The sequence below is a fragment of the Oryx dammah genome, unplaced genomic scaffold (assembly GCF_014754425.2).
Source record: "Oryx dammah isolate SB20612 unplaced genomic scaffold, SCBI_Odam_1.1 HiC_scaffold_11209, whole genome shotgun sequence".
NCBI lineage: Eukaryota > Metazoa > Chordata > Mammalia > Artiodactyla > Bovidae > Oryx > Oryx dammah.
In genome coordinates this window covers 1,989,969-2,015,608 of record NW_024080602.1, presented here as the reverse complement: position 1 = coordinate 2,015,608, position 25,640 = coordinate 1,989,969, and the positions used below count along the sequence as shown (strand labels likewise).

General features: G+C 39.1%; 1 protein-coding gene across 6 annotated transcripts in view; it reads left to right on the top strand.

The window, feature by feature from the left end:
• LOC120860879 (kinesin-like protein KIF23) overlaps window positions 1-24,974 on the top strand; it is a 44,321-nt gene extending 19,347 nt beyond the window's left edge. The window contains exons 5-24 of one of the 6 annotated variants that reach the window (XM_040236578.1): window positions 5,075-5,211; window positions 5,432-5,541; window positions 5,902-6,072; window positions 7,756-7,797; window positions 8,472-8,584; window positions 8,721-8,842; window positions 10,418-10,520; window positions 15,047-15,126; window positions 15,220-15,339; window positions 15,555-15,681; window positions 16,016-16,174; window positions 17,023-17,180; window positions 17,808-17,981; window positions 18,444-18,623; window positions 18,938-19,246; window positions 21,861-22,091; window positions 22,876-22,958; window positions 23,149-23,227; window positions 23,577-23,647; window positions 24,349-24,974. In XM_040236578.1, the coding sequence (XP_040092512.1) occupies window positions 5,075-5,211; window positions 5,432-5,541; window positions 5,902-6,072; window positions 7,756-7,797; window positions 8,472-8,584; window positions 8,721-8,842; window positions 10,418-10,520; window positions 15,047-15,126; window positions 15,220-15,339; window positions 15,555-15,681; window positions 16,016-16,174; window positions 17,023-17,180; window positions 17,808-17,981; window positions 18,444-18,623; window positions 18,938-19,246; window positions 21,861-22,091; window positions 22,876-22,958; window positions 23,149-23,227; window positions 23,577-23,647; window positions 24,349-24,364 (2,585 nt within the window). In that variant the 3' untranslated portion in view covers window positions 24,365-24,974. The remainder of the gene's footprint in view (window positions 1-5,074; window positions 5,212-5,431; window positions 5,542-5,901; window positions 6,073-7,755; window positions 7,798-8,471; window positions 8,585-8,720; window positions 8,843-10,417; window positions 10,521-15,046; window positions 15,127-15,219; window positions 15,340-15,554; window positions 15,682-16,015; window positions 16,175-17,022; window positions 17,181-17,807; window positions 17,982-18,443; window positions 18,624-18,937; window positions 19,247-21,860; window positions 22,092-22,875; window positions 22,959-23,148; window positions 23,228-23,576; window positions 23,648-24,348) is intronic. The other 5 variants (XM_040236580.1, XM_040236582.1, XM_040236579.1 and 2 more) reach the window with 5 other exon arrangements.
• Window positions 24,975-25,640: the final 666 nt, after the last annotated feature.

Here is a 25,640-nt window from a genome sequence, read left to right as displayed (position 1 = left end):
GAGGCCATGCGGTTCTGGACTTTTGTTTGCTGGATGTTTTAATCACAGTTTCAATTTCAGTACTTATGATTGGTCTTTTCATATTTTCTGTTTTTTCCTGGTTAGTCTTGGGAGATTATACCTTTCTAAGAATTTGTCCATTTCTTCTATGTTACCCATTTTATTGGCAAACACTTAATTGAAAAAAAAAAAAAAAGTTGGCTTAAAGTTCAACATTCAGAAAACTTAGATCATGGCATCTGGTCTCATCACTTCATGGGAAATAGATGGGGAAACAGTGGAAACAGTGTCAGACTTTATCTTTTTTGGGCTCCAAAATCACTGCAGATGGTGACTGCAGCCATGAAATTAAAAGACACTTACTCCTTGGAAGAAAAGTTATGACCAACCTAGATAGCATATTGAAAAGCAAGGTCCGTTTAGTCAAGGCTATGGTTTTTCCACCGGTCATGTATGGATGTGAGAGTTGGACTGTGAAGAAAGCTGAGTGCCGAAGAATTGATGCTTTTGAACTGTGGTGTTGGAGAAGACTCTTGAGAGTCCCTTGGACTGCAAGGAGATCCAACCAGTCCATTCTAAAGGAGATCAGTCTTGGATGTTCTTTGGAAGGAATGATACTAAAGCTGAAACTCCAGTACTTTGGCCACCTCATGCAAAGAGTTGACTCATTGGAAAAGACTCTGATGCTGGGAGGGATTGAGGGCAGGAGGAAAAGAGGATGACAGAGGATGAGATGGCTGGATGGCATCACCGACTCAATGGACGTGAGTTTGAGTGAACTCCGGGAGTTGGTGATGGACAGGGAGGCCTGGTGTGCTGTGATTCTTGGGGTTGCAAAGAGTCAGACACGACTGAGCAACTGAACTGAACTGAACTTCTGATTGTATGTGTTTTTCTCTAGTCTCCTATTTCAATTCTAATTTTCTTGATTTGATCCCTCTCCCTTTTTTTCATGAGGAGTCTGGCTATAGGTTTGTGAATTTTGTATACCTTTTCAAATAACCACCTTTAGTTTCATTGCTCTATTCTGTTGTCTTCTTCATCTCTGTTTCATTTATTTCTGCTCCAACCTCTATGATTTTTCTACTCTGAGTTCTGTTTGTTCTTTCTCTACTTGCTTTTTATATCAGGTTATGTTCTTTACTAGAGATTATTCGTGTATTTTCCAGTGCTTTTTTTTTAACAGTTGCAAAAATCTACTTATCTTTTTAATTGAAATATATATGATAATATAATTTGTATATATACATAAGGTTACAGCACCTTATATGTATAATTAGATCATTTATTTATTGTAATGTGATTGCCATTGTAGCAATAATTAGCACCTCTATCATATTTCATGATTATTCTTTCTTTTTAGTAGTTAGAATAATTAAGTTCTAGTCTCTTAGCTAGTTGGATATTTGTAATACAGTTGTTATTTAGTCACTAAGTCGTGTCCAACTCTTTGCAACCCATGGGCTGTAGCCTGCCAGGCTCCTCTTGCCAGGATTTCTCAGGCAAGAATACTGGAGTGGGCTGCCATTTCTATCTCCATTATAATGTAGTACTGTTGTCTATAGTCACTGTGCTGTGCATTATATCTCTAGGTCTTATTTACCCTTGTTGTAAGTAGCAAACTTAACATCTCTTCTCTCTTCCCACTTCCTGTTCCCAAGTAACCACTGTTTTACTTGATTTTTAGAAGTTTGGCTTTATAAAATCCACAAATAAGTGACATCAGAGTACTTGTCTGACTTAGCTCACTTAGCATAATGTGCTCAAGATTTATCCAGGTTGTCTCAAATGGCAAGAGTTTATTCCTTATTATGAGCGTGAAAGTGGCTCAGTTGTGTCCTACTCTCTGTGACCCCCATGGACTATACAGTCCATGGAATTCTCCAGGCCAAAATACTGGAGTGGTAGCTGCTCCCTTCTCCAGGGTATCTTCCCAACCCAGGGATTGAACCCAGGTCTCCCACATTGCAGGCAGATTCTTTCCAGCTGAGCTACCAGGCCCTTTCCTTACTATGGCTGAATAATATTCCATTGTGTTTATATAACATGTTTTCTTTGTCCATTGGTTTGTGGACTCTTAGGTTGTTTCCATATCTTGGCTATTGTAAATAATTCTGAAATGAATGGGGGGGGGCGGTGAAAATATCTTTTCAAGGTAGTTTTTAAATTTTCTTCATAAACTTTATTATGTTTGGGTATGTTTCTTCTGTACCCAATCTGCTTAGGGTTTTTATCATGAAAGAATGTTGTATTTTGTCAAATTGTTTTTCTGCGTCTATTGAGATGATCATGTGATTTTATCCTTTATTTTATTAATATGTTTATTGATTTCCTTACGTTGAACCATCCTTACATTCAAGGCATAAATCCCACTTGGTTGTTATGTATAATTCTTTTTAACTGTTCTTGAATTCAGTTTGCTGATACTTTGTTAAGACTTTCTGTTCCTGTATTCATCAGGGATGTTGGTCTATAGTTCTCATTTCCTGTGGTGTCATTACCTGGCTTTGGTTTCAGGTTAATGCTGGCCTCATAGAATGAGTTTGAAAGTTCCCTTCTCAAATGTTTGTGAAAAGCTCGAGAAGGACTGATGCTGGTGACTATTTGAGTGTTTGGTAGAATTCTTCAGTGTAACCATCTTGTCCTGGGGTTTTCTCTGTTGGGAGGTTTATGATTACTGATTTAATCTATTTGGTTATTATTGGTCTGTTCATATTTTCTATTCCTGATTGAAAGTTTATATTTTATATTGGAGTGTAGTTGATTAAGAATGTCATGTTAGTGTACAGCAAAGTGGTTCACTTCTGCATATACTTGTATCTGTTCTTTTTCAGGTTCTTTCCCAGTTTAGGTTATTACATAATATTGACTAGAGTTCCTGTGCTATATAGTAGGTCCTTGTTGGTTATCTGTTTTAAATAAGTAGTGTCTATATGTCAATCCCAAACTACCAATTTACTCCTTCCTTTTGGCAACCTTGTTAAGTTTGTTTTCTAAGCCTGTGAGTTCATTTGTTTTGTAAGTAGGTACATTTATCATTTTTATTTTTTTTTAGATTCTGCATATAAGCAATATCATGTGATATTTGACTTCACTTGGTCTGATAATCTACAGGTCAATCAGTATTAAGCAAATAGCATTATTTCATGAATTTTAATGGCTGAGTAATATTCCATGTGTATGTATACCACAATTTCTTTATCTCTTCCTCTGTTGATGGACATTTAGCTTGCTTCCATGTCCTGGCTATTGTAAACAGTCCTGCAGTAAAATTATAGTTTTCTCCAGGTATATTCCCAGTAGTGAGATTGCTGGATCTTCTTTTCCAGTTTGGATTCCTTTCTTCCCTGTTTTCTGTGTCTAGGACTTCCAAAACTATGTTGAATAAAACTGGCGATAGTGGACATACTTTTCTTGTTCCTGAGCTTAAGGGGAATTCATTCCACTTTCCACCACTGAGTAAGTGACGTTAGCTGTAGGTTTATTCACATATGGCCTTTATTGTGTTCCGTTAGTACCCACTTTCTGGACAATTTATCAAATGCTTGCTGACTTTTTTCAAAGGCATTTCTGCATCTATTGAGATGATCATATATATGGCTTTTATTCTTTAGTTTGTTAATGTAGTGTATCACACTGAGTGATCTGCGGATATTGAAAAATCATTGCATACCTGGGATAAATCCCTCTTGATCATGGTGTGTGATGCTTTTAATGTATTATTAGGTTTGCTTTGCTAGTACTTCACAGAGGATTTTTGTGTCTTTGTTTATCAAAAGATGAGCAGCATATTCATTTGTGTAATTTTTTTTGAGGTATTCTTGACTTTTTAAATCAGGATTATAATGGCCTCATAGAATGGGATTATTTCTTCCTCTGCAGTTTTTTTGGGATAATTTCAGAGGGATAGATATTAACTCTTCTTTAAATGTTTGGTATTTGCCTGTGAAGCCATCTGTTTCTGGACTTTTTGTTGGGATTTTTCAGTCAGTTTCAATTTTAGTACTTGTGATTGGCCAGCAAACCAGATTTTAGTTTTATTGCTCCTTTCTGTTGTTTTCTTCATCTCTATTTAATTCTGCTCTAATCTTTATAAACTCTTTCCTTCTACTTGCTTTGGGTTTTGGTTGTTCTTTATCTAGTTGTTTTGGTGGTGATGGTGGTGGTTTAGTTGCTAAGTCGTGTCCGACTCCTGTGACCCCAGGCACTGTAGGCTCCCCTGTCCATGGGATTCTCCTGGCAAGAATACCGGAGTGGGTTGCCATTTCCTTCTCCAGGGGATCTTTCCGACCCAGGAATTGAACCTGGGTCTCCTGCATTGCAGGCAGATTCTCTACCGACTGAGCAATGAAGTTGCTTTAGGTGTAAGGTTAAGTTGTTTGAGATTTTTTTTGTTTTCTGAGGTAAGACTGTATTGCTACAATCTTCCCTGTTAGAACTGCTTTTCCTGTGTCACACAGGTTTTTAATTATTATGTTTTTGTTGTCATTTATCTTTAGGTATTCTTTGATTTTCTCTTTGATTTCTTCAGTGATCTATCAGTTATTTAGTAGCATTGTTTAGCCTCCACTTGTTTGGGGTTTTTTTTGACAGTTTTTTTTCTTGTGATCGATTTCTAATCTTCTAGTGTTCTGGTCAGAAAAGATGTCTGATATGATTTCAGTTTTCTTAAATTTACTGAGACTTATTTGTTATCCAGCATATGATCTATCCTGGAAAATGTTTCATGTGCACCTGCAAAGAATGTGTATTCTGTTGCTTTTGGACAGGATGTTCTATAAATATCAGTTAAGTCTCTCTGGTGAAAAGTGTCATATAAGGCCTGTGTTTCCTTATTGATTTTCTGTGTGGATGGTCTGTCCATTGATATAAGTGGGCTGTCAAAGGCTCCCTATTACTGTTTTACTGTGATTTCTCTGTTTATGGTTGTCAGCATTTACCTTATTTGTTGAGGTATCGAGTAGTTAATATTAAGTGTCATCTAATACGGTATTAGAAATATTATAAGTGAAGAACTTTTAAGATAGAATCCATTGTGACTTTCACTATATAATTATGGCTTGTTATGTTGTAGGTCTCCTTTTTACGTATGGTGTGACGGGAAGTGGAAAAACTCACACTATGACGGGTTCTCCCGGGGAAGGAGGGCTGCTTCCTCGCTGTCTGCACATGCTCTTTAACAGTGTAGGGTCATTTCAAGCTAAACGATACGTAAGTGTGTGTGTGTGTTTTAAATTAAATTGTGACTCTCACTAAAAGACATAGGTGCCAAAATACCTGTGACTATAATTATTAAGGGAGAACTAAGGCACTGAATACCTTTTAAAACCTTAAATATGTTTAAATGTTAACTGTCTTGTTTCTTAAATATATTTCTTACTATTTATGACAAAGTCTAAAAATTATGGTCTGATTTTTGCCCTCACTTCAGGTTTTTAAATCTAATGATAGGAATAGTATGGATATACAATGTGAAGTTGATGCTATATTAGAACGGCAGAAGAGAGAAGCCATACCCAATCCAAAGACCCCCTCTAGCAAGTAAGTAGTTATATTTTGTAATACTGGCCTCATGGGAACCCTGTCTGGTTACGTCAGAAGTGGAGAAGTTGGTGTGACAGTTGACTTTAGTGAGATAAAAGTTGAGGGATGTTCTTAATTATGTTTGCTCAGATGTTCTATTTGGTTTTGAATGCACTGCCCTTGAATCACTGTGTAGGGAAAAGGTGCCACTCTGGGTGAAAGAAGGTGTAAAAGTCTGTGCTGTGTATCTGGGAAGGCATGGGAGAACGTTGGCCCAGCCATGAGTATGAATAAAGTTGCTCTGTGCATTCTTGCTTGTAATAAAGGTTATTTCTCATAATGTGTAAGATGAGATTGAGACTTTTTTTTTTTTTTCAGACGACAAGTAGATCCAGAGTTTGCAGATATGATAAATGTGCAAGAATTTTGCAAAGCAGAAGAGGTTGATGAAGATAGTGTCTATGGTGTATTTGTCTCTTATATTGAAATATATAATAATTACATATATGATCTATTGGAAGAGGTGCCGTTTGATCCCATAAAGCCTAAGTAAGTAGTGGAGAGAGTCCCTTCTTAAGTTGACTAACCTTGACGAAGTCACTTCACATCATTGATCTTAGTTTCCTCACCTATAAATGGGGATAAAGCTTACTTCTGTTTTCAAAATGAAATATAACTCATATATCATGCAGTTGGTGTGTGGTGAATAGTTCTGTTATTTACTTGATATGTAGTTAGTTGTATTAGGAAGACCAGTGAGTTAAAGCATCTAAGGAGAATATTTGCCTTGGACTTTACTTTTAGAGAAGGAAATGGCAACCCGCTCCAGTATTCTTGCCTGGAGAATCCCATGGACGGAGGAGCCTGGTGGGCTACAGTCCACGGGGTCGCAAAGAGTTGGACACGACTGAGCGACTTCACTTTCACTTTACTCTTGGCCCTAGGCTTTATTTTGAGAAGGATCTTAATTGTATAAAGAAGTGTCCCTATAGATGTGCCTTGGGGCTACCTTACAAGAACCTAACACTTAATGTTGGGAATTTGTAGCCTCTAATCTGTGTCCTGGTGATCTCCACAGAATGGAGCCTAAAGCTGCTGTCTGCACAACTAATAGTCACAGACCTTCCATCATTGATTAATAAGAAGCAACATCTGTATTGTCATTGCACCAGAGTTAAAAGACTATGCCTTAGATTTCCTTGGGTCTTGCCCTGCTGAGACTGAAGGCCAACTACAGTCTGGCATTACAGATTACCTTTGTGCCAGAGTGGACTCTGGAGTCTCATGTCTAATAACAGTACCTTGTTCATAGTCTTAAGCTGATGCTTGTCTTCAGTGCTGTCTCTGTTAGGGCCTCTTAAGCCGTGAATAATGTGAAGACCTGTATTATATATTTAACTTTCACATATATGACTCAATCAGATATTATTGAAGGAACAGCTAGATTTGGAAAACCATTACACTGAGGTGTCAGTATATCCACTTTATATTATAAATATAATACTTATAGACGAATTACTTTTTAACTTAGTATTTATATTGAAGACTTTATAGACTAAATTATTATCAGGCTTCCCTGGTGGCTCAGTTGGTGAAGAATCCGCCTGCAATGCAGGAGACCTGGGATCAGTCCCTGGGTTGGAAAGATCCAGGCAGAAGGAAATAGCAACCCACTCCAGCATTCTTGCCTGGGGAATCCTATGGACAGAGGAGCCTGGCAGGCTGCAGTCCATGGGGTCCTAAGAGTTGGACATGACTTGTCAACTAAACCACCACAGACTAATTACTTAACTTGTTTCAAAGTGTCAGTTGTGTGCACCCCTTTTCCCAGACTTCTTTGATGTCATTTGTTGCTACCAATCACTTGCACTCTGCACATGCACCAAGTTTCTGTTCTATCTGTTCCAGATGGGATTGTTTTCTAAGAAGCCTATCTTGTTTATATTATGTGAATGAAGACTGACAAATGTGACTGTGTGCTTTGTAACCTTCCTGGTAACACCTTGAATGAACTCACAGGGGGCTTATTTGGCAGTGAATTCATTTTGTTAGGGTGGTGTTTAACCTGTTTTGGGGGTTTTTTTTGGAGCTGATTTAAGATTTAGTTTTTAATACAATGAAGGAGAATTTTTAAGATATGACTCACTGTAACTGTCACATACTCTAGGCTGAATGTGTTGTTATGAGATGGCTGCTGTAGAAACAGTAACTTCTGCCTTATTCCTTTGGTAGGTGGAACAGTTGCAGCACACCCATGAGGAACACAGATTTTGTGTATGTGATGTGTTGACTCTTTTCTTAAGGAGAAGGGTGCAGTTATACTAGTGGTTGGCATTGTGGCATGTTCGCATGCAGGTGATTTTCCATTGGTCCTGGGCCGGCTGCTACCTTATCTAAGCCCCTCCTTCCTGAGAAATCTGCCATTGGCTGAATAATGGTGGCTGGTAACTGTTTCTGCCCCTACTATTCACACTACTGAGGCCAACCAGGCAGCCTCTTTTCCATCTTCATCCTACCTTAAGAGTAAAACTTGACCAGCCACTTTGAAAGGATTGCCACTCCTGGTATATACCAAACTCCTTCTGAATTTGTTTTTTTGTTGACAGAACCAGCTCGATCTGTTGATCTTTTAAAATTAAGAAAATGCTAGATTTTAATGCTTAACCTTTGCATGTGATGGTGCTTACCACTACTTTGATCTCTGTTTAGTTAAGTGTTGTTTCATGTGCTTTGTCGGAATGAATTAGAGCAAAGCTTTTATAACAAAATAGATTCCTGTTATGTAACTAATCTTAACTGTATATCCTTGTTCTTATCCAAGTGTAATATTCTTCTGGAGTCTTGCTTAGGCTTATTCCCATTGTAAGAATGGATATCATGTTACCTGACATTTTAGTCCTTAAGTCCTGAGATAGTTTAGGAAACTAATGTTTTTTTCTTTCCCCTAGACCTCCACAATCTAAACTGCTTCGTGAAGACAAGAACCATAACATGTATGTTGCAGGATGTACCGAAGTAGAAGTGAAATCTACTGAGGAGGCTTTTGAAGTTTTCTGGAGAGGTTAGAAGCAGGGTTAGAAGTACCAATATAAAAGTGATAAATATAATCCTGAAAGTTGCTACTCTACTGACAATACTTTTTAGTTTGGTAGAAAGTATATACACTGAAATGAGCAATGATTTCTCTCTCACTGTAGGCCAGAAAAAGCGACGAATTGCCAACACACATTTGAATCATGAGTCCAGCCGTTCCCATAGTGTGTTCAACATTAAATTAGTTCAGGCTCCCTTGGATGCAGATGGAGACAATGTCTTACAGGTAAAGGTTTAATGTGTGGAGCTTTCCTGTTCTGAATCCTTAATGTAGGAATTAAGAGTTAAATCATGAAGGTTTCATTACACTGAATACTGTGCTAGAGTTATCTTTTGTGTAGGTGATGACATTTTAAAAATGTTCCATTAATTAGGTAGATAGTTCCAGAAGTGTCAGTTGCTCATGACTCAGTCGTCTGTTCGACACCCCACGGACTGTAGCCTGCCAGGCTCCTCTGTCCAGGGGATTCTCCAGGCAAGAATACTGAAGTGGGTTGCCATTCCCTTCTCCAGGGGATCTTCCCGACCCAGGAACAGAACCTGGGTCTCCCGCATTGTAGGCAGATTCTTTACCATCTGAGCTACCAGGGAGACTCCTGTTCTAAGAAATCAGCTGTTAAATCTTAGAACCTGGAATTTTGTGAAAAAGGTTTACAAATCTTTATAAATATCTAATAGAGGAGATATATGTTATGATTCATTGTTTTCCTCTGAAGACTCATTTTGTATGTAGAAATTGTTCCTGTTTTTAAAATGTTACCAATAAACTTTCTAGGAGTGGTCAGTTCTAGACTGTTCTCTCTTGGTGACAGGCCAGTGGAGCCCGCAGCTGCTGGTCACTGTTTAATGCTGGGCCTGTCATGCTGCAAGGCTTAATTAGTAACAGCATCTGACCCTGAATGTAAAAATCATTTAATGAGTTTAAGATATTAAAATGTAATCCCATTCAAAACATACCATGAAATTGTGGTATATCATGAAGGTTTTCAGATGGCAGTAGATGGTACGGCATGGTACTAAAGACCACCAGGATTTGAATTCTGGTTTGTATACCTTTACTAGCTGTCTTACCTAGTTGTAATAAACTCCTCTATGTAATAAATAACTTCTATGTAATAATTTCTACATACAAAATGAGTCTTCAGAGAAAAACAATGAATCATAACATATTTTATCTCCTCTATTAGATATTTATAAAGATTTGTAAACCTTTTTTACAACAAAATTCCAGTTGTAATGCTGTGAGGATTAAAGGAGGTGATGCATGTGAAGTTCTCAGTCCATTGCTTGGCTTACAGTCAGCACTTGATAAACGTTAGCTAGAAAATGCTTCTAAGTTTCTATCCACTTGCTTTCCTCTGAATCACATCTAATGTATTAGTAATATCAGTTATGTGTCTCTTGACTTTCTTATAAAAGTTATTAGAGTATTATGAAATTATTAGGCTGTAAGATTATTAAATCTCTCATTATACAAATATTTAGTCTTGCTCTAGACTATTTAGCAGACATTTATTAAGCTCCTGCTGAGTACTTGAAACTGTGCAAGGTGCTGGAGATGAAGTGGTTAAAAGACAGAGTTCCTGTTCTTGTGGAGCTTACAGTATAACATGGTCTGCAAGTAATGTCATGAGGATATTTATCATATGCTTTTAGTAAACTGTTCCCCCCAGACATGTATCCTTCCCCCTTATTATGCATTTTGTATTATGTAAACCTAAGACTTAATTTCACTTGAATATATTTAAAGAACACTGTAAACCAGTTATAACTCATGTGATTGACATTATCTTCCCTTCAGGAAAAAGAACAAATCACTATTAGTCAGTTGTCCTTGGTAGATCTTGCTGGAAGTGAAAGAACTAACCGGACAAAAGCAGAAGGGAACAGATTACGTGAAGCTGGTGAGCATAGTATTTACTTATTGCTACAACTTTAAAAAACTTGCAGTGCCAGTTTATTGCCTACTTATTGATGGTTTAAGCCTAACTGTCCTCAATCTGACTAAAACTTTAGAGGCTAAGTTAAGTGACTAGTGCTTTTTCTTTAGTTATGCTGGTTTCATGTTGATCTATTACACTAATTTCTCTAAGAATGAGGTGTTGGTTTAGTCGCCATGTCTGACTCTTGTGACCCCATGGACTGTAGCCCTCCGGGCTCCTCTGTCCGTGAGATTTTCCAGGCAAGAATACTGGAGTGGGTTGCCAATTCCTTCTCTAGGGGATCTTTCCAACTCAGGGATTGAGCCTGCTTCAGGTGTTCTACATTGCAGACAGATTCTTTACTAAGCCACCAGGGAAGCCTAAGAATGAGGAAAAGTGACTAAATATAAAGTAAGTTATATTCCTGTTGAAGGTGTTATATCTATGGCTAGAGTGCCAGTACTGGGTCCATAAAATTAAGTGATTTAATAGTTCCTCCAGCATTTACAGTGGTAAAAATCGGCTTCTGGAGATAGGAAAAATCTTTGAACACAAAAGCCATTTGAATTTTTTTTTTCTTTAGTACAGCCATTTATGATATGATTTATGCTAATAACATTCATGGAGTACCTACTGTGTTACAGGAATTGAAGACATACCTAGTACAAAAGAGGCAAACAGCTAGTAGAGCGTGAGGGAGGTGAGCAGCAGGTGCTGTGGGAATACAGAGCCGGGCGTTCCATCCATTCTGGGGCTGTGTGTGAGATGGGGTTTTGGGGAAGAATGCGTGGAGCTGAGGCATGAGCTCTCAGAAGAGCGATGGGATTAAAGCTGTCCTCCCTGGGAGAACATGACACAGTCAGGGCGGCTGAAGTGGGGGGCGTGGGTTGGTGAACTGTGGCCCCTGAGGCAGGAGCGCAAGGCAAGTTCATGAAGACCCCGGACTATCACATTAGTGTGAATTTCTTGTTGAAGGAATAATGGTGACTACCGATTATTAAGGGCTGAGTATTTATCATAGAATCTACTATATATGAGCTTGATTTCTTGATTCTGACTTTACAGGACTGGATCATACCTATTTTGTCAGACTGGAAGAGGTTAAGTAATTTTCCCAAGGTTAGAGCCTGGTTCGAACCCAGGTTGGTTGAACTTCCAAAACTTGTATCTTTCTGCTGTTACACAGCCAGTGAAGGATCAGTTTTAAAGAGATTTTCCCAGTGTTGTAGATTAATTTATCAGAGGCAAGTCTAGAGAGATGAAAACCAGTTGGGAACCTTTTGCAGTAATTCAGATGAGCAGTCCTGTCACCTGGAGGCAAAGGTCAGCCAAAACTAAGAGCTAGTTTGGAAGCAGGTCCACCTGGACGTGGAGAGGAAGGAAGCTGCTGCTGCTAAGTCGCTTCAGTTGTGTCCGACTCTGTGTGACCCCATAGACGGCAGCCCACCAGGCTCCCGTCCCTGGGATTCTCCAGGCAAGAACACTGGAGTGGGTTGCCATTTCCTTCTCCAGTGCATGAAAGTGAAAAGTGGAAGGAAGAGAGGAGGATAAATCAAAGAAAACCTTAATTAAGGAGTAGTTTGAGGTACAGGTGTGGGCAGCTAAGAGTTGTATGTTGAACATATTCAATTTATTCAAGTGTAGGTATCTAGCAATTGGATACAGAAGTAGATAGATATGGAAGGAGAGAGATTTGACTTGAGGTTTATAGGTTTAGGTTTTGCTAGTGAAGACATGATTGAAGCAATGGGGAAGAAAAGATTATTCATGGAGTACAAAGAGGAACACTGAGGGCAGGGCCTTGAGGACAACAGATCCTTGAGTCTGGGAAGGAGAGTAGGGGGTAATAGCCAGGTGACTTGGCGTTATGAAAGGACTAAACACACACTTTTTTTTTTTACTTTTTGCGGTGCTGAGTCTTTGTTGCTGCGCGTCCTCTCTCTGGTTGCTGCGCATGCTCTCTCTGGTTGCAGTGAGGGTCTACTCTCCAGCTGCGGCATGCAGGCTTGTCATTGTGGTGGCTGCTGCTGAGAAGCAGGGGCTCTAGAGCGCACGGGTTTCAGCAATTGCAGCTCAGCAGCTGTGGCGCACTGGCTTAGCTGTTCCGCGTGCGTGCGTGCTCAGTCGAGTCTGATTCTTTGTGACCTGGTGGACTGTCGCCCACCAGGCTCCTCTGTCCATGGGATTTTCCAGGCAAGAATACTGGAGTGGGTTGCCATTTCCTTCTCCAGGGGATCTTCCCAACCCAGGGATTGAACCTGCATCTCTTGTGTCTCCTGCACTGGCAGGCAAATTCCTTACCACTGAGCCACTTAGGGAGCTCCAGGCTGTTGCCCAGGACTAACAGCACACACGCATTATATACGTCTATATGAAAAGGCAAAGCATCCAGAATCCAGATCACAAGAGGAAGGATTGACCTTGGGAAAGCAGGTTTAGCTTTGGGGACAGGAACAGAAACCGTATCAGTGTTGACATGATGGGCAAGAGCTGACACAGTTAGGGAGTTAAAACTAGACTGGGGCTGGTTTGTGGCTGGGGCACATGACCACCTCAGGTTTCTAGAGGTTTCGGAGTTCTGAGTGACAAGGTTCAGGGCGTGGCTATAATGCTAAAGAGAGAAAGATTTCCTGGACTTGCGGCCTGGGCCCTCTGGCATGTTAGAGTGACCTTCCTGTTAGATGCTGAAGTTGACCCAGGAGCTGGCATATAAGGGGAATTTGTCTTTGAAGAACAACAGCAAGGGACTAGGAAAATGCGGCTGGCCACCTGCTGCCCACCATCCTTTTAGTATGTCAGGCTTTTAGAAAGCAGGCAACTTTTATTCACAAGGCTGCAGGAGAAGCACCACTCTTCTAGGAAATAAAAATAAGGTTGTAGGGTTTTGCATCATGGGTGGGGTGAAGCCTGTGGATATGATTCAGAATATTTTAGAATGTATAACATAAAATAGAGGATTACAGAAGAAAGCAATTAGACTGAAATGTGTTTTTAAAAGTATTCTTAAAACCTTTGTCATACAGTAATTTATGTACTTTATTAATGCCTTAAACCTGATAGCATGTCTATGACTACATAATTTCAAAGTAGTAATGAATATAAGTATCTTGAGATAAGCAATAAACTGTTATAAAAGTTATCTGTGACTTCTGTTGATTAAACACCACAAGTACTACTACTACCATTACTATAGGTGTTTGGTCTACATTTGTAATTGAAGAAACAGCTAAATTTCAGAGGTTAGTAAGAAAAAAGATGCATTTACTTCCCAACCATGTATGCACACTCCCTGAAGTGTACCCGTGGACAACATCCAGATCACAGGTGGCCATTAGAGAGAGAGATGGAACGGATCATTCTGTGAGAGGTCTGAGGGTATGGCAAGTCTGTTAGCAGGGATGTGGGTTTTGAAGAACACGTGGAAGAACGGAGGAAGGACAGTGCGAGCTGGGGTCAAGGAAGAGAAAGCATGAATCATGGAATACCATGGAGGCACAGATGAGCTCTGTATTTGAAAGGTGGCCAAGAATGAAAGCATGGTTTCAAAATGAAAAAACTTTTCTGTGTTGTAATACTTTTGGGGTCTCTGTAGGTGAGATCTCCTGTATTGTTGGCTTGATAGATCTGTCAGACTTGCCCTAACCCAGAAATTCAAACGAGTGGCCAGGACTAACAAGCATACTGCCTAAGAAACCTTCTTTAGATATAGAGGGAACAGATTTAGTTGGCTCTTGAGACACCTGACTGGTAGAAACAGGAGCTCCTTCTGGTGCAAGGGAGACATCGATGTCTGGATGGAGCCAACTGTAGCCTGAAATATGGGCATGATGAGCGCCAAAGAATTGATGCTTTTGAGCTGTGGTGTTGGAGAAGACTCTTGAGAGTCCCTTGGACTGCAAGGAGATCCAACCAGTCCATCCTAAAGGAGATCAACCCTGGGATTTCTTTGGAAGGAATGATGCTAAAGCTGAAACTCCAGTACTTCGGCCACCTCATGCGAAGAGTTGACTCATTGGAAAAGACTCTGATGCTGGGAGGGATTGGGGGCAGGAGAAGGGGACGACAGAGGATGAGATTGCTGGATGGCATCACGGGCTCGATGAACGTGAGTCTGGGTGAGCTCTGGGAGTTGGTGATGGAGAGGGAGGCCTGGCGTGCTGCGGTTCATGGGGTCGCAAAGAGTCGGACACTACTGAGCGACTGAAGTGAACTGAAACATCTGTACTCAATATACTCTTTTATGGTATTTAAGATTTGAAAGAAATCTTACGGGTCATGAAGTGTAATATTACATTCAGTGGAAAGTCTTTACGTAAGAATCCCAGTACTTACACTCTACTGCAACATTGCCAGATATGGACAGTTCTTTAAGCTGAGCCCACTAAAATCTGTCATTTGTAATTTCCATCTAAGAGTTCTATGAAGTAGATATTTCACAGACAAACAGACCATGCTCTAGCTACTCCATTGGTGTCTTCAAATGACTTCTGTGTACATTTTTCTGTCAGGTAACATTAACCAGTCACTAATGACACTGAGAACATGTATGGAGGTCCTGAGAGAGAACCAAACTTACGGTACTAACAAGGTGAGGAGCAGCCTTTGGTTGTTTGTATACTTTGTATAGTTTTGTTTGTGTGCAGTTTCTGCCTGATGTATTTGGGTTTGGATATATTTATAGATGGTTCCATATCGAGATTCAAAGTTAACCCATCTGTTCAAGAACTACTTTGATGGGGAAGGGAAAGTACGCCTGATCGTGTGTGTGAATCCAAAGGCCGAAGATTATGAGGAAAGCTTGGTAATTTTAATGCCTTTATGAAATCTGAGTTTCTGTAGAGAAAACCATTTACATGTGAAGAATAACATTTTGAACATTTTAAAAACTGATATAGAACCACTGGTTACAGAAGTGAACTAATGACCAATCTATTACTGTCTCATTTACTGATTTCTGAAGAAAGACTGCAAATGCTTATATATAAAAACAAAATCAAACCCTATTTTGTATCTTAGCAAGTAATGAGATTTGCAGAAGTGACCCAGGAAGTTGAAGTAGCCAGACCAACAGACAAGGCCATATGCGGTTTAACACCAGGGAGGCGATACAGAAATCAGGCCCGGGCAGGTCCTGTTGGAGACGGTATGAGCTGCTGTGGCGTCATCTGCCTGCTGATGAGTCTGTCTCTCTTTTTTTTAAATCTATTTCACTTAAGAAAACTGTTCACTTTCTTTCCCCTCAACAAACAAGTGCAAAAAAAAGTCTGAACCAAAGTATAAATCATACTTCTTTTATTACATACTCTCAAATTTTTTTCATTTTTTCTTCTTTACAACTCATATAACTCATTTTTAAGGAAATATGAGCCCAACAAAGTACACTGTTCATTTGGACTGGGGGCTGTTACCAGTGTTAAACTTGTTTGAATAACTCTTTCTCGCCTGTGTAACTTTTTTTTTTAAACAACTCCATACAGAACCGCTGGTTTCAGAAGTGGTTTTACAGAGTTTCCCACCTTTGCCGTCCTGTGAACTTCTGGATGTCAATGATGAGCAGACTCTTCCCAGGCTGATCGAAGCACTAGAGAGACGACATCACCTACGACAGATGATGATTGAGGAGTTTAACAAGCAGTGTAAGAGCAGACTGTTTACAGTCATTTTAACAGGAGAAACTTGCAGGGAGTTTTGCGTTGGGTCAGCATCTCTCAAGGAAGTGTTGTCTCTGAACTTAGGAGCCCCCAAGGCATCATCTTATATCCTAAGAACGTAAAGCAGAAGATCAAAGTGGATGTGAATTTCTCCCTTTTAAAAATTAACAGTCATGATGAAAGGGATAAGAGCTACTTCTTAGCTCCTACTAGTTATTTATATGCAAGGCATTTAACATGTATTATTACATCATCATAACTGTATCTTTGAGAAAATTACTTAATCCTTTGTTTCTAGTTTCTGTCTGTAAAATGGGATTGTAATTGTTCTACTTCAGAGAGAGGGTTGAGATGATATATAAATGTATGACATCCTGGTACACAGGAAGTGCTCATTGAATGTATGTATTCTTATCACCATCATAAGAAAAATGTGAGATAAATGATACTTAAATCTCCATTCTGAAATGAAGAAACATGCTCAGAAACAACTTGCCCACGTCACATGACTAGTGAATGGTGCACAGGGATTTCAACTTGAATTAACTGTCCCTAAGGCTAGTGTTACTTCTGTTTGTTTCTGCATTTGTTCTGAACAAATTATTTACGCTATAGTGCAAAATGAAAACCTTAAGTGTTTTCAGTAACAAAAGTGTCTCTTTTGTGGATCTGAGAAAAATTCTTGATTTCCTTCCAGACTTGTTTTCTGATTATAGACTTTCAAAGGGGTATTTGCTGAAGAGCTTCATTTTATATAAATAGCAGTTATAAAAGTTGACTTCACCAGTTACTTTGGAATTGGAGTAAACTTGGCCTGCATGCTTTTGTTTCAGCTATTACTTTTAAGGCTTTGTTGCAAGAATTTGACAATGCTGTTTTAAATAAAGAAAACTATATTCAAGGAAAACTAAATGAGAAAGAAAAGATGATCTCAGGACAGAAAATGGAAATAGAACGACTGGAGAAGAAAAACAAAACTTTAGAATATAAGGTTGGTTTTGGGATTATAATGGATGTACATGCTGGACATTTAACACTGGTCTTTGATTTAGCTATTCTGCTATACGGACCTGCAGCTGCTGCTTCCTTGGGAGTTATCACTTGGTTATTTACTAATCTTCATCCCATTCCCCCCATAGAGCAACTGTTAGTGAAAGGCAATAAAAGGGTAGAATACTCTTTATGAGACAGACCTTACCAATTGAAGAGAATGTTCTGGTGTTTTAGTTTTGATTATAAATTGCTTTTTGACTTACTATTGAGGATAATTTAGGGGATACATGATTCATTCTAAAGAGAAGCTAATCTCAACTGATACAGTGTTCTCTATTCTAAAAGTGGCCTTTATAAAAACAAAATTTTAGGCCTTAGTTTTAGGGAACAGTAATTTTCACATGAAATCAATTATAACTTCATCTTTCAGTGAGGAGCTTGTTTAAAAGTCCTCATTTCTAGGAACAGAGATGGGCATTCAGATGAAATTTTAGAGGAAAAGGTTTTCTCCATGATTCTTCTTTCCATAACTATGCTTGCATAGGCAGATTATGAGAGAGGTTATTTTAAAGCTAATTGAAATGTTTACACATCAAATGTTGAACATAATGGTCTAAATTCCCAGGTTGAGATTTTAGAGAAAACAACGACCATCTACGAGGAAGATAAGCGCAATCTGCAACAGGAGCTTGAAACCCAGAATCAAAAACTTCAGCGACAGTTTTCTGACAAACGTAGACTAGAAGCCAGGCTGCAAGGGATGGTGACGGAAACCACCATGAAGTGGGAGAAAGAATGCGTGAGTGTCACTCCTACAACACTCCTCTCATGGGTGACTCATTTCTGGCTGCAGGGTTCTGAACAGCTTGTGCTGGGGTCCCTGGTGGCTCAGCTGGTAAAGAATCTGCCTGCAGCGGGAGACCTGGGTTCAGTCCCTGGATCGGGAAGATTTCCTGGAGAAGGGAATGGCAGCCCACTCCAGTATTCTTGCCTGGAGAATTGCATGGACAGAGGAGCCTGGCAGGCTACAGTCCGTGGGGTCTCAAAGTGTCAGACACGACTGAATGACACAGTGTTTTAGTGGTGGGGGCAACAGTAGCCACTACTCCGTCCCTTTTACTTTTTTCTCTGCCCTTACAAGTCACAGCAAATAGCATCATGAAGAACTATCATCTTTAGGAAATAAAATGTTCAGGTGAACCGATGCAGTTGGTTTGGTATAACTGAATTAGACTACTTATTGCCATTCATAAACCTTCAGGAACGTCGAGTGGCAGCCAAACAGCTGGAGATGCAAAATAAACTCTGGGTGAAAGATGAGAAACTGAAACAACTGAAGGCCATCGTTACTGAGCCCAAAACTGAAAAGCCAGAAAGGCCCTCTCGGGAGCGGGATCGAGAAAAAGTTACTCAGAGATCTGTTTCTCCATCACCCGTACCTGTAAGCTGTTTGTAGTTGTGTAGTAACTTCACAGTACTAGAGAAGATTTGTTCAGATTAGCTGACTATTTCTATGAGAATCAACTAGCTGACTATTTCTATGAGAATCAAATTTTTGTTTTAAATTTATTATATTTCTCAAATTTCTATTTATACTTAAAAATTTAGTATAAACAAATTTAGTGTAAAATTAGTAATTCAGTACAATAACTGTCTTAAAGAATTATGTCTTCATGAGCTAAAATTATAGCAAAATAATGAATTGTTTCTCAGTTTTTCAACTCCTGCTCATTAATTTCTCTTCAATTTTTTTAGCTTTCTAGTAACTATATTGCTCAGATTTCCAACGGCCAGCAACTCATGAGTCAACAGCTACATAGGCGCTCTAACTCTTGCAGCAGCATTTCTGTAGCTTCCTGTATTTCGGAATGGGAGCAGAAAATTCCTCCGTACAACACACCTCTCAATGTCACATCTATTGCGAGGCGTAGGCAGCAGGAGCCAGGACAAAGTAAAACTTGTATCGTGTCAGACAGAAGGCGAGGGATGTACTGGAATGAAGGCAGGGAGGTGGTCCCTTCGTTCAGAAGTGAGATAGAAGTAGAAGAGGATCACTGCAGCAGGGTTAGTGCCAGTTATCATTTTAAAGCATTGCAGCAATAGATTTTAATGTTGTGTATTTTTATACCTTGGTTCTGAAAGTTCACCAGAATGATGGGTGAGCTCTAATATCTAAGCAAGGTCTGATTTTTCTGTTAGTTTGAAAGATCAAATCACCCTGAAACTGAGGCCTAGCTCTTCATCTGAAAAAGCCTAGCTGCATTTGGCACAGAAAGTGCCTTGTGTTCAGCGAACACATGCTCTTCAGCTGCATGAACTGATGAGCATCCACAAAATCAGTGACTGTCTTAGAACACATTTTCCATTCTTTTCTTTTGGCTTTTCTTCCTCAAATTGGAGTTTTTACTTTTTTTAAATTTCCATTTTTAAAACTGCTTTCCTGGACTTTTATTTTAAAAAATAGATATGTAAATATTTTTTTTTCCTTCAGCCTTTGACAGTAGTAAGTCATAGACTTTGTGTCTTACATACATAACCACAATCTTCATCATACCTGAGAAAGTTAGTGGTATCCCAATAATGGCTTTTCATTTTTCAAACCTTGGTCCTATCAAGGTGAATACATTATATGTGGTTATTATCTCTTTAATCTTTTTAATATAAAATAGTCCATCCTCCCCATTTTTTTTAATTTTCACGATACTATTTTTTGAGGAGCCCAGGCCAGTTGTTTTATAACTGCCGAAGGAAGGTTTACATGTCCAATAAATTGCTTTTAATCTCAAGGCCTTTGTCTCAATTTAGAAGGGCTCTGCCTCATTCAAGGTTGTTTAAACAAATTCATGTTTATCTTTTCTTCTTAAAGATGAAGGTAAAATTTTCCTCTGAATCTAAGTTAACAAAGTTAATATTGTGAATCTATATTTAGTAAAATTTTAATATATCTAAGAATTTTTCTTCTAAATAATTTAATTTATAGTAAATATTTGCTTTAGATTTTCTTGGGGTACAGAAAATATTTTATTGAGGTGTCCTGCATTCCTGATTATTAAGGGATGATGATGAATTACAAGGTATTTACCAAAGGCAACAGATAAGTCTAAAGTCGCTTAAGCTACTTTGCAGATTTTGCTTTAAACCTTTTTGGGGAGCAAATTATATGGTGACTGGTCTTTCTGATCAACTCTAATAAATCCTCCTTATTTCATGCAAATTTATAGACTGAAAACTATTCAAGGCCTACTTAATGCCTGGTCAAGATTAATGTAGTATCTAATGTGGCTATGAGATACTTAAGAGAATTTACTAGAGATCCTTTAACTTCTTCATTTGAAATCAAAATCTCTTTAGAAGTGCAGCAGAATACACATCTAGGTTTGTTGGTCAAAAATTATGTCAGGCGGAACTCAATTTATATACTTCAGTGAGGAAGAAAGCTTAATTATTATTTATTTCATAAATGACAGTAGAGTGTAAGTAAGGACAGTCATCTTCCCAAAGTTTGTTTCACAGTGTCTCTACTGCTAAATGTGTTTGAGAAAACTATCACCTTTGCTAAATGGTAGGTCATGAGAACATCTTTCTTCCTCGTTCAGCATTAAGCCATTTTAAGAATGGGACGTTTCTTGCTTGTTGTGAGGCTTGGGTATTCTTAGTGGCAAACGCTGTTGCCCATGTTTTGGTGTCATGATTTTGTCACTGGTGCATTTGTTTCTTATAATTGTACAGGGGAAATACTTCAGTTCAGATACACATTTTAAATTAGGTGTCCACACTTGACCGGTTTTGAAGGATTTGGCCTGTGACACACCCTTTCATTTGCTTTCAGTTTTGCAAATAAAAACTTTGCAAAGTTACAAAGAAACTATTAACTATGTCTGTATGTGATTTCCACACCCCCTTAGGCTGACTGTGCTAAGCTTTCCTAAATTTATATAACATTTTACTGGATGTATGTAGTTTTTTATTGCATGGTAGAGACTGATTTGATAGTGAATTCTGTATCTGGTTCTTGTAACCTTTAGGAAATGTTTGTGAACTTTTCATAAAGCTACATTCTGAGATTTTTTAAAGTATGCAGAAGTACTTTATTTACATTCTTTCAGTCATTTTATACACAAGGTTCTTAAAATACTTTGTTTTTTTGGCATGTATGTACTATACAGCTCCATCAGCTTTTGCTGGGGGGAGAGGTCTGTTTTTTTAATAGGAGTATTTTCTCTTTTGTTTAGAGGCCTATGATATGTTTAGGGCTTTTATTGATCTTTTTGAAGCTTTTAACATAGCTGTGGACCTAACAGATTACTTCATGACAGCAGGAACAAATACTGGTTTTTGATCAAGAATGCAAAAATGAATTATTTGTCCTAAACATCACCTACACAGGAAAGACTAGCAGCATTACCAGAACTTTCCCTTCCACTCTTTGTTGAAAGGGAAGATCTCTAGTAGAATATATAATACATACATAAAATGGTGTTTAAATGTTTGTTGGTTTTGTGTTTACATACAAAGAGAACATTTAAATTGCTTGACTAACATAGCTTTTGAAAAGTTTCATGCATTTGTTTTCATACTGTCACCAACTAAAGTAGCCAAAACTGCTGCACTTCTAATAGTACCCTGAAATTAATTCTGGGTTATGCTTGTTTCTTGATTCCTCTCTCAATCTGATCAGAACGCACCACCAATCCGTCTGCGACACAGACGATCACGCTCTGCGGGAGACAGATGGGTAGATCATAAGCCTGCCACTAACCTGCAAACTGAGACAGTCATGCAGCCACATGTCCCCCGTGCCATCACTGTGTCTGTTGCAAATGAAAAGGCACTAGCTAAGTGTGAGAAGTACATGCTGACACACCAGGAACTAGCCTCCGATGGGGAGATTGAGACTAAGCTAATTAAGGTAAAATTTACACAAGAGAAGGAAATATTCAAAAAGCAAGAAACCATTTACTCTTCTGTTCCTCTGATGATACACAGGCAGTGTCAACTAGAAGATAAATGGCTATTTGATAAAACCTTTTAGTTGGTTAGAAAACTCAAGTTACTCCTTGGGTTCAAATCTGCTAAACTGGAACTAAATCTGCTCAATGTGTTTGTTAGAGGAACTCTAGATATATACTTTAATTAATGTGCATTTTGTTTTAAATCAAACAAAGAACTCCTGCCTTTGCATAAGAGTACTGTCATTGGAGGGAATTCCTTGGCAGTCCAGTGGCTAAGAAAGACTGTGCTGTCACTGCCAAGGACCCAGGTTCAATTCCTGGTCTGGGAACTAAGATCTCATGCGCTGTACATAACGGCCAAAAAAATAAAAAAGACTGTACTGTCACTTGTGTATGAGAGAAGGGGAACATCTAAAGAGGAAAGGATATTGCCTTAGAACATTTAGAAATTTGATAGGTTGCTTGATCTTTACTGTAGTTTTTAAATTACTGGTTGAATAAAAAGGAATGTTATTTTCTGCAAGTAAGAATGCTATTAATTATACTGCATTGGACTTCTTTTTTAGTGAGACATATGTACACAAATCTTTAAAGTATTTTAAGGTATAGATCCAGCAGTCCAAGCACCATCTGGTTTTGTGGATCGGAGTTTTCATAAAAGTTAAAAAATCAGTTTGAAATATGTACGTATATCATTTGGAAGTATAAAAGTGTAATGGTGATCTTTTCTCTTGGCTGTAGGGTGATGTTTATAGAACAAGGGGTGGTGGACAATCCGTCCAGTTTACTGAAATAGAGACGTTAAAACAAGAATCACCAACTAGGTGAGTGAGCATCAAATTGCTTTATTTAGAGGGCTGTAATTTTCTTAGCTGCTCGTTCTTGAGGAACAGACTAGCCCGTAAAAACGCGTCGTTAATTCTCTGAAGGAGTATATATGGTATTTCTGTTTCTAATATTTCTCCTGTTCTTAGATGTAAAAAATAACTGTTGCGTCGTTCCCTTTTTCTGTAGTCGAAAACGAAGATCGTCTACAGCAGCACCTGCCCAACCAGATGGAACAGAGTCTGAGTGGACTGATGTAGAAACGAGGGTAGGATGAGAGATCTGTAGGGGTGTATTTCTGCTCTGGTCTTACTGGATGGAGCTCTTCAGTTCGAAGCCCCTGTTTTTAGTGTAGTAGGTCTGTGCCCAAAAATCAAGTAAGAGAGCATCACCTAGAAGAACAAGAATGTCCATCAAGCTGATGGGAACCCTCTCAGGAGCAGAACTGTTATTCCTGGGGACAGATTAGCATTAAGAGTGTGGGAAGGTGGGGGCCAGGCTCCAGCCTTTGCCACTAACTTTCTCAGGAACTCTTTCTGATAGAAAATGAGATTACCTGGATGGTCTCTAAAGACCCTCCTACCTCACAGTTTTCCTCCTTGTGGTTTTCTCCCCAGTGCTCTGTGGCTGTGGAGATGAGAGCCGGCTCTCAGCTGGGGCCTGGGTACCAGCACCACGCACAACCCAAGTGAGTACTGACCAAGTGTGGCCTTTCTCTGTCTTCCCTCCACACCACCCCTTCTCCCTACATCCACCTTTTTATTTTTCCTAGAGGATCTGTGTGGTTTTGGTTTACCCTCTGGAATATCTGGGCCCTACTGGCAGACTACAGTAGGCAGTAACAGTGCTGAGAACCCTGGGGGTTGGATAATAGCAATTAGAGCTGTAAGAACACTCACTCTTGTTCCTAGTTTGTGAGTGCTCATAAAGCTTTCAGAGGCCTAAGGGAGGTACCTCTAAGGAGGGGAGGCTGGGGTCAGGGGTGACAGCTCCTCACATAATTCATTCTTTCCTAATCTGCCTCTTGTTATAGGAAGAAGTGTTCATTAAAATGAAACGGAACGGTGAAATCTGTGGTAGGGAAAGCAATCACATATTAAAGATATATCCAAGAGTCTGGCCCATTCTTTCACTGTTTTAAGCCCCCTGTTTTCAAGTATCTAACTGTACAGGTTCATGTGTCCATTCTGACACATGTATGTGCTCCTTAGGCAATCTGGAAAATCAGTGCAACAGGATAAAGATAGGAAGTCTAATTAAATACTGGATAAGCGTATTTTGCTTTCTTAGAAGGACTTTAACTTTTCCCATGATAAAACAGGAATTCTCTCAAAGCCCTCCTAGAGATTCATTGCAAAATTCAACACTAAATGCTGGCTTTCATTTTAGGCGCAAGAAACCATGAATTGACAGTTTCAATAACAGAACAACATTGTCATCATTTGTGTCGGTGATTTCTCCAAAGCAGTGCCTTCTGAAAACCATCTTATAAAACTCCAGCTTTGTTGAAAATCACAGACCTCATGTCATCACACACTGGCCTCCATCAGGGATGCCCCTGTGGCTCCAAAGATATCTAGGATTCTACAAACTTTTTATATTCTACACCTTGCCATATTTAATATTAGCAGCAGAGAAAGAGCCCTCTTTCTCGTTGCTGTATGAACTTTTTTATATTGCTATTTTTTGTATATTTCTTGGATACTTATAAACTAATTCATGCATGTGTTTGTCTTGGATAATTAAGGAAAAATATATCTAGATCACGCTTTGCCTTTTGTGACTTTTCCACCTGTTGTCTGAATATTTCTTAAGGATTTATAAACAAAAAAAATGCTGCTATTGATTAGCTGCGAGAATGCACTTTAGACATATATTGGACAATTCAACCTGAGATGTCAGAGACTCGCCAATACTAAACCCATTTTAGGAAGCTGTTTGGAGTTTTGTATGTATGTACTTTCTGACATTTAGATATGCCAAAAGAAATGAAATAAAAGCACTAAGAAATACAAGGTCATGTGATGATAATTTAGCACGTACTCCCAGAACCTAGCATCGTGCTTTTCATTTAGCTGGCAATCATTTGTGGGGGAATGAAACAAAAGCACTAGAAACTGCTGTCACCATGCTGAGGATACCTGTTTCTGCATGCAAAGAAACAGGTTTGCAAGGGGCTATTTATTCTGCTGAAGACCAGGAATACCCTCCCAGCCCACACAACCCGCTGGTATACTGTGGTCCACAGGCCATCCTTTGTACATAAACTGTGTTTGACCTGGAATCCTCCTTTTACTTCATTCAGCTAACTTAGGGTTTCAAGAGCAGCACTCAGTCTCAGTATGAACATTTTAAATTACTGGTGTTATACCCGACTTACACGTGCAGATAAAAAGTAGAGGAGCAAGTGATGGCAGCAGCATGGCAGCGTGAGCTGTTCCTTTTCTTTTATTTACAACTGGTTGTTCATGGGCTTCCCTGGTAGCTCAGACAGTAAAGACTGCCTCCAATGCAGGAGACCTGGGTTCGATCCCTGAGTCATTCAAACTGAACAAAAGTTTCTCTGTACACTACACCAGAACATGCAAAAGATTTCTACCAAAAAGTGCTTCAGAACATAGGTGGCGAGACCTTAGCAGGACTGAGGACCCAAGAGTTCGTGAGCCTGCCTCACCCCCACC